The sequence below is a fragment of the Scomber scombrus genome, chromosome 5 (genome assembly GCF_963691925.1).
Source record: "Scomber scombrus chromosome 5, fScoSco1.1, whole genome shotgun sequence".
In the NCBI taxonomy this organism is placed as follows: Eukaryota; Metazoa; Chordata; class Actinopteri; order Scombriformes; family Scombridae; genus Scomber; species Scomber scombrus.
The window spans coordinates 17577557-17586919 of record NC_084974.1 but is presented as its reverse complement, the minus strand read 5'-3'; the positions used below and the strand labels follow the sequence as shown (position 1 = coordinate 17586919).

At 42.0% G+C, this 9363-nt stretch overlaps 1 protein-coding gene across 1 annotated transcript; it reads left to right on the top strand.

Moving 5' to 3' along the window:
• Positions 1-3980: 3980 nt before the first annotated feature.
• lrfn1 (leucine rich repeat and fibronectin type III domain containing 1) lies at positions 3981-8336 on the top strand. The gene is made up of 2 exons (XM_062419317.1): positions 3981-5356; positions 7436-8336. The coding sequence occupies exons 1-2, from the start codon at positions 3981-3983 to the stop codon at positions 8334-8336; spliced, it is 2277 nt and encodes a 758-aa protein (XP_062275301.1).
• Positions 8337-9363: the final 1027 nt, after the last annotated feature.

The window sequence follows — 9363 nt, the reverse complement described above, 5'->3', positions numbered from 1 at the left end:
CACTGTGGGATAGTCAGTTAAAGGACAGCTCCCACTGGCCCCTTGTTATCCACCCTCAGACACAAGAATCTACACTATCCCTGTAAGCAGAGAAAGCAAACTTTAACACACTTGGTAAGAGCTATACACAAGTCACACTGTGCCTCAGAAGGCATGAATCAAAATGCATAGCTGTCAATAACAAGAATCACTCCAAAGTGGAGGCAGGTCACAACTCAACTATATAAACATTATTAAACAATATACTGTAGAATGAAAATGTATCTCACCTTTCTACCTAAAGAAGGTGCAGGAGGATGCAGGATGCAGGAGCTCCACTGCTTAACTAGTTTCAGGAAAAGCCAGGGCATCTCCAAAGTCTGTACATTTCATCCAGTGGGAATCATGAATATCTATGCAAATTCTCATGTCAATCCATTCAATAGTTGTTGAGATCCAAATAAATACAAATATCCAAATAAACCTCAGATATAGAGGTATATAAATAATATATTAATGTTGTTTTCTGCAGGTCGGTTTTTGTAACATTCAAACTTGTATTAGTTCAGCCTTTTTAGCTGAAGACAACAGATATCGGTGAAAGCTCCGTAGATTTTAAGGAGTGGAAAAGATCAAAATTTAGAAAACTTGAGCATAATGTTGAATGTCTGGTTCACTCAAGCGTGGCTAAGGGGCATAAATCCTCACATTTTGATGAAAATGAGTTATCATGCTCACTTTGCCATATTCTCAAGTAAATATTGAGAAACTTTAAGTGGAGTTTATAAATAAAGTTTACTGCACTGCACTCCAAGTTATCAAACTCAACAGTCTTTGTCAACTGATCTTTGACACCATATTTACAGAGGTATATTTGTACATACAGTATGTGCATATTTGTATGCTCATGCATACATAAAATGTGTCAGTATGTGAATCATTGCAGGCATAGGTGTTGCTAAATGTGCAGTTTCCTTTAGATTTGAGCTTAATTAGATTTATAAAATGTCTGAATGTGAATACATTCTTATTTTAAATTAAATGTGTCTTATTAATCCTCTGCGAAAGCTGATGCTCCTGCATGAATGGACACAAAAATAAACATAAACTCCAGCTCACCTTGTGATCTCTCCTGTTGTCTACATATCGATTTGATGTCCGGCACTAATATCAAGCCATTAAACAGAAATAGAAATGTGAGGCGGAGCTGCCCTTTTCTTTTAATTTCCTTGGCCATTCATACATCTGTTCACGTCCCTTTTTACCTTCTTAGCACCCATTAAGACTGAAGCCTCGCTGTTCAGGCGGCTCAACATCATCTTAATGCAATTCAAAAGACCTACATTCTACACCAGAGTTGCCGTGGCAACAAAGTTTTCCCCCTCCCAGAGATACTGAAAGATCAATAGAGTATCCTCGTCGGTGTGGCAGGAAATGCTCTGGCACAGATGGTCCTCTGAGAAACCATGAGCTTTGTGGTCTAGTTACCATCTGAATAATAACACAATCAAGCAAGGTCACTATTGAAATTTAACAAACACGGGCAGCAGTTTTGTATTAACTCTTTCTCTCTCTCTCTCTCTCTCTCTCTCTCTCTCTCTCTCTCTCTCTCTCTCTCTCTCTCTCTCTCTCTCTCTCTCTCTCTCTCTCTCTCTCTCTCTCTCTCTCTCTCTCTCTCTCTCTCTCTCTCTCTCTCTCTCTCTCTGTGTGTGTTTTATAGGGCTCTATTTAACATGAACATTGTTATTTAACAAGTATGATCTACGCTTCTGTGGCTTGCTTTAATGCTATAACTCTCTCAGCTTCTTAAAAAAGGAAATTTGGGGAATTAATTTTGACAAGGCAGGCACGCTGTGCTGCCAACAGTATAAGAGCTTTGCTAAATAAATAAATTCTCTCAAGGGGGTTGGAAATGTTCCACCTAGTGTGTGTTTTTGCACAAGGAAATGGTTTAACCTCAGTATGACTAAACACAGAAAATAACTATGTGCATGTTTTTGTATCTTGCTTGCATATTCTTTAAATAGATAATGGAAATGGACTTTCAAATAGTTACAGCGGTTCTTCCTCACAGTTGGTGGTTATATTTAAGCCTGCAGAATTAGAACAAGATAGACGAAGTGTAAACCTAAACCAGGTGGGGGTCTGGTGTCTTTCTCAAACACATTCTGGTCTAATGAAACGTAGTATAATGTAGTAAGTAATGCAACTGCCAGTGTTGAATAAATTCGAGCAGCACCCCTTGCAAATCCATTGATGGGAGCTTGTGCTTCAAGTTGTTCTACTTCCCTCAGAAAAAGACATTATACAAACCCAGATTTTAATGAGAGCTCTGATTGGACAGCAGTATTTCATAGTTAACGAGGTACCCTGTTGTCTGTCAGATAGTAGCAAGCCAGCAGTATGTGTGTGTGTGTGTATGTATGTGTGTGTGCATCAGGGATAGTGCAAGTGAGCGAAACAGAAAAGCAACTGAGAGTTTTCTTCACTGGCTGGAAAAACTAACACAATTTGATGTAAAATGACAGCAACACAGTCACAATTTCTCACTTTCGCACTATCTTGAACATTCATAATAACCTAAAATGAAATGTGTTCAGACCAAGACATGGGTGAGTCGGAGTGCACACCAAAGAGAATATACATAAGGTAAAGTCTGAGAGATGGAGAAAAGGAGCTTGACATGTGGCATTTAAAATATTCCATAAATTTCACCAAAGGCTTTTTAAATCAAATCAAATTTAGGGCTATCGGTTCTGCGAGCATTTGATGCTTTTCCTTTGGGCACAATAGGGATACAAAATCGCTGGTGTTAAGGACGTCAACACCACCTCATCATGGTGGAAAGTAGATAAATAGGTGCTAAAATTAGTCATGACAAATTGGATAAAGCATCAAAAACGGTGAAAAACAGACACTGTGTTTAGTGAGTGAATCAAAATAATTATGCTGGACCTTAAAAAAGCCCTTAAAAACATTGCTGTTAATTGACATATTGGATCTGACAGGGATCAAAATTTTCAGCCTGTGGGGTTGGATGGGTTGGCGGGTTGTAGCAGACCTTATGCCATTCTCTAAACCTAGAAAAGCAAAGTCAGTTGTCATCCCAACGTTAACTGGCACTCTCATCAACAGTGAAGCTTAAGGCAATAGCAATCAACATGGGATGCAAAAGAGGGTAAACGCACTGGCAAAATGGCATCAGCACATCAACTTTTGTGTTCCACTGGGGTCTTTAATGGTTATTACAGCCAAGGATCACTTTTTACTCCTGTCACCACAGGCGTGTTCTCTCCAAGACTGAAATCAATACTTCTAAATGGGAATCAGAGAATCAGAACATCCTCAAAAATCATCCAATAATGCCTCCATTGGATGGACTTGAAAACAAGCCCTATTTCCACCGTTTCACCTTTACTTTTTGTTGCCGTGATTTACATGACAGGTTTCTGTCTAATTTTGCCAGTACATCTCGGAAGCATAGGGAGAGCAAAGAGCATGAAAAGGTCATAAAAAATCCGTGAGCAGTGCTGACAAGCGCCCTTTTCTACCTTTAATTCTCCTCCCTGACATGGAATTTAGAGCAAGAAAAACACACAAACCGTGTTACATGATGGAATTGTATATGCCAAAGTTAGCTAATATAGGTAAAGTGTCCTGTGATCATTCAAATAATTTTATGGTTCAGTGGTGATGCACCCTGGTGGCACAAAAAACATTGTTATTTCCATTAAAAGGGTACAGATACACGGGTTTCTGACAATGTTGGTGCAGCCTTTCATCATCCCATGTGCCATTATTTCAGAAAAGCTCCATTTCATTTTGTGATTGATACCTTGCTGGCAGTCTCAGCAAACTCGGTCAGACTCTGGATTTTTGCAGCAGGGTCTCATAAAGGGTATGATGCTATTTATTAACTCAAAGATCTGTATTTCTTTACTCCACATCACTCTTATTTCCCTTTGTCTGTCTCATACACAGGACCTGGAAATTGATCAACAATGGACCGGCTGGTTCTGTGCGTGCTGCTGTGTGCAGTTCTGGTGAAGGGATACAGCTGTCCCGGCCGCTGCATCTGCCAGCACCTCTCCCCCACCCTGACTCTTCTCTGTGCTAAGACTGGCCTGTTGTTTGTGCCCCCCAGCATTGACCGCAAGACCGTCGAGCTGCGGCTCACTGACAACTTCATAACCATCATCCGTAGGAAAGACTTTTTCAACATGACTAGTTTGGTCCACCTCACCCTGTCCCGCAACACTATTAGCCAGATTACCCCTCATGCCTTTGTTGGCCTAAGATCTCTGCGGGCACTCCACATGGATGGAAACCGCCTCAGTGCCATAAAGAGCGACCACTTTAAAGGCCTGATCAACCTGCGGCACCTCATCCTTGGAAACAACCAGATCCACCAAGTGGCCCACACCTCCTTTGATGAATTTGTTTCCACCATCGAGGACTTGGATCTTTCCAATAACAACCTGCGTGGCCTGCCTTGGGAAGCCATAGCCAGAATGACCAATATTAACACGCTCACACTGGACCACAACCTAATTGACCACATCGGAGCAGGGACCTTCACGCTGCTAACCAAGCTGGTCCGTCTCGACATGACCTCCAACAGGCTGCAGAAGTTGCCACCGGACAGCCTGTTCCAGCACGCTCAGGTCCTGTCTGACGCCAAAGGCTCCACCTCCTCCACTCTGGCTGTGAGCTTTGGTGGAAACCCGCTTCACTGCAACTGTGAGCTGCTGTGGCTGCGCAGGCTGACCAGAGAAGATGATCTGGAGACCTGCGCCTCACCAGAGCACCTAATGGACAAATACTTTTGGTCCATCCAAGAGGAGGAGTTTATCTGTGAGCCCCCACTGATCACCAAGCATCTTGTTAGTAAGCCGTATGTGATGGAAGGGCAGGGGGTGACTCTTAAATGCAAAGCTGTGGGTGATCCAGACCCAGACATTCACTGGCGGTCACCAGACGGCAAGCTGGTGCATAATAATTCTCGCACTATACTGTATGATAATGGCACTCTTGATATTCTCATCACCACTCTGAAGGACAGCGGGGCTTTTAATTGTGTGGCATCCAATGCCGCAGGCATTGCCACAGCTGCTGTTGAGATCAACATGATCCCCCTACCACTGTTTGTTAACAACACAGGCCACATGCGTGAGGACCCCGGACTCTCAGACATCACCACCTCTTCCAAATCTGGCAATGACACCAAGGGCTACGACAAGCAGGACAGAAGGGTGATGGTCAATGAGCTGACCTCTTCCTCCGCTGTGATCCGTTGGCCATCTGAGCGTCATATCCCCGGCATCAGGATGTACCAGATTCAGTACAACAGCACAGCAGATGACACTTTGGTGTACAGGTAAGCCATGGTAGAAGGGGTGGATGGAGGGGAGTAGGGAGGGGAAGAGGGCGCTAGAGCAGGGACAGGAGGAAAGGTGAGACATCTGGAGTTACCATCTGCTGAATGACACAACGGTCCATTATGGTGGCTTGACTGATCCCAAAGATGCAGAATGATCAAGTATATCTCAAAATAAGCAGAAACCCTATAGCGTAGTCTGTGAAATAAACTGAGGAGGAATATTTTTCCATAAATTAAAATGTTTTCTAATAGGCAGAAAATGTACAGTCTTCAACAGCCTCTGAGTAGATTTTTGCAAATTGCTGAGTGGATTTTGGACCCCAGCACCCTGAAAGACTAAGAGGCTTTTTCCGTATCATTAAGACAATAAACAATAACAAGGGCCAACTATTTCACTACATGTAACTGTTTGTATCAGTAGCAAGTGTCTAAATGAATTGGTTGCAACACAGAGTGTGATTAAATGTGGTGGTTTAATGACAGGCTTGGCTACAGTGGTGGGAGAAGTATTCAGATCAATACCACACACACACATACACGCACACACACACACACACACACACACACACACACGCACACGCACAAAACTCAATACCACAAAACTCAGACCATGGTCACTTTGGGGGCATTACTTAGACTTACATTCATTTCCTGGAGACTTGCCCTAACTCTAATCTTAATGACTGACCCAAAAATCAGCTTTTTCTCAATTGAGGAAGCAGTTTTTGTCACAAGCCATCCTTAATTAACTGGTCCTAGGTCTGAAATACACACAAACACACATGCGCCATTAAAATGATAGTTTTGTATTCATAATTTTTCGTCTAAAATGTACAGACATTTTAGCATCAAAATGTAATTAAACACGTAGGCATTACTTCAATGTTGTAGTTGCTTGAGGTGAGGCTAATTTTAACTGCTTTACATACTTTTTGCTAGTTTTATCTATAACAATGCATCATATTTTATATGCTGATCATTTTGTATGTCAGGTCTTAATGTGAAAAAGTTAAAAAAAAAAAAACCTATTCCACCCGAAATGTAGTGAAGTAGATATAGTATAGTATAGAAGCATATCATGAAAATGCTCAAGCAAGGCACCTTAAGGTTGTACTTATGTATAGCACTTGAGTAAATGTATCTAGTTACTTTCAAAAAAATGCAAGCACATGGTTTTCTATAATAGATTGCAATTTACTGCATAAGTTAGGTTGCAGTTGCCAATTTAAAAAAGGCTAAATTAATAGAAACTTAATGGCAATGCAAAATTTGCTCACTCTTCTCAAAATAGTAAAGCAAAAACTATCATTTGAAGGCCATATTAAAATACTCTTTTAAATATGAGAACAGAATTGATGTATTTCATATTCAGTGTGTGACACACATGAACTGAATCTATGATGCTGGAAAGTATTTCAGGATTCATGTATTCATGGAGCGAGTTAATAATAGTGGTCGACTTTCTTTTTTTTTTTTTTCAGGTTTTTATCAGATATAATGAGTCGCTCTCCTGTATAATTTTCTCATCCAGTTTAGGCATGGAGCCGAGTGTTGTTTTGTCTTTAGGAGGTACATTATTACCTACAAATGATAACCATCAAAGTCTGCCTTTAGGGAAAAGGAACACGCTTCTAATTATATTAACGCCAATGTTGACCTGAAGACAATGCTTTTCTCTTTCGTATTTAGTCGTGTAATCTTTCAGTTGGCGGCAAAATTTGACCTTAGGTATTCACACATCGAAACTGTCTCCACATCATGTGTCAGCTGTCCCGGGCCTGCAGCTGTTGTGGCATATTCTTTAGACAGTGAGCCTCATCTGCCTTGTTTATCACCTTGTGGTTTACATTTCACTGTCATTTCATACACAAACCCACTGGCACCATTTTTCACTGCTGTTTTATAATATAACATATTCTCTCCCAAGTACATTTTTAATTAAGTGTTGTGCCTTTTATGTTTATCTACCAGAATTGGTGATATTTAACTTTTGTGTGATTTAATATACTTTATGCAAATCAGTAAATGTAGGCGTTGTAGTTCTGATGATTAATTCTCTTTTTATTTTCTCTGCAGAATGATCCCTTCTACCAGCAAAAACTTCTTAATCAATGATCTGGCCGCAGGGCGAGAGTATGACCTTTGTGTGCTGGCGGTTTACGACGATGGCATCACATCATTAACAGCCACACGTGTGGTTGGCTGCGTGCAGTTCCACACAGCCAGTGAGGTCAGCCAGTGCCGCTTCATGCACAGTCAGTTCCTGGGAGGCACTATGATCATCATTATTGGTGGTATAATTGTTGCTTCAGTGCTGGTGTTCATCATCATCCTGATGATTCGCTACAAGGCCTACAGCAGCCCAGAGGACAGCAAAACCAAGGTCAGCTCCAGCATGCACTCCCAGACCAATGGCAGCCAGCAGCGGCTGCAGCGTTCCACCTCCAAGCAGCCTTCTGATGAGGGCCAGCGTGAGCCCGAGGCGCCCAAAGAGTGCATGGCGCTGGTGCTGAGGGTGGACAATGAGAAGAAGGAGGATCCAGCTGCCACCACTGCCATCCTGGAGGTGGAGCTGCCTCCTCTGACTGTAGACAAGATGAAGAGAAGAACCAGCCTGGATGCACAGTGCTCCGGCCCCCCATCTGAGGACACGCAGACGGACAGTAGCCTGACAGGCTCCACCATGTCCCTGTGTCTCATAGGCCCGAACGCTGGCACCAATGAGGCTCCGAGGCTCAAGGACAAGAAAAGTGCCCTGGCCAACATGGGATTACTCCCTAATGAGCTGGCACGAACTAGGCACAGATTCTCTTTTGACGGAGGGGATTACTCCATATTTCAGAGTCATAGTTACCCACGCAGAGCGAGGACGAGGTGGCACAAGTCCACCAACCAGCTCAACGTGGAGTCATCACCGCTCGCCAACAGGAGAGTTACATTCAGCAGCACTGAGTGGATGCTTGAGAGCACAGTCTGAGGAAAGCCACACACAAACATACATGTAAAAACACAATATGTCTACATGCCATATGACACAAGCACACACTTTACCCTGCATACAGCAAACGATAAAAACAAGCACATGTACTTACACAATGCAAACTTTCTGTGAGTTGCTGGAGAAGAACACAGTCTCCGTTCATCCTGCCTCCCCATCATACTCCCAGAGAGGTTTGTTGGCCATGTCCTTTCTTTATGCAGCAGTGCCTTATTCTAAAAAAAATGTACGAATGGAGGATGCTGCTCACTGAATTCATAAACCTTCCTCTCCATCATTGCCTCCCACCCTGAAATGGGGAGCATTTCTTTTGGATTTTTAAATTTTGTTCTGTCTCTGTGACATGCCAAGGGGGGGTGTGGCGTTTGGATGTGACTGTTTATCTTTAATTGTTAAAAATTTTAAAAAGAGAGAAAAAAAAAACAACAAAACTTCATCATAACTGTAAAGTGAAAAGCCAGGTATCCTGTTATGTCAATCATGTTTTGGGTTCTTTCAAAAAAACTTTTGCACAGAAGACACGAGATACGAGGACAAGTATCACCACCAGTCTATACAATAATAATAATTTCTAATGTTAGTATAGAGAGGATGGACCTGGAAAAACTGCGGATTCCTCTTTGACGGTCGGACTGTATGATGTTAAATATTGTTCCAGATGTGACTGTATATTAATCGGTACTGTATCTGGCTGGTCTAGATAAAAAGACAACAAACAAAAAAGACATATATAAGTATAATAAAACATTGGTGTATGTGTACTAACTATGTAAGTAAGTAAGTCATATGTCACATGACTTTTTACAAAGCATTTGGGTGTTGGCTGCAAGTTTTTACATTAAAAACCTGTGTCATCACACCTCTCCCCTATTTAGTATGTCAAAGTTTGGACCATTTATCCCCTCACGAAGGGTATTAAATTTTTTTGTGTGGGTTAACTGTATCATGTGTCACCAGTGGCGTTTTCTTCTTGCGCTTCAGGAGCAGCAGCAGTAGTAGTATGTGT

What these genes read in the sequence shown, in the direction of transcription:
- lrfn1 (XM_062419317.1), top strand. Translation starts at nt 3,981, where the DNA reads ATGGACCGGCTGGTTCTGTGCGTGCTGCTGTGTGCAGTTCTGGTGAAG. An exon ending in GATGACACTTTGGTGTACAG is followed by an intron (nt 5,357 to 7,435) that starts GTAAGCCATGGT and finishes TTTTCTCTGCAG; the next exon opens with AATGATCCCTTCTACCAGCA.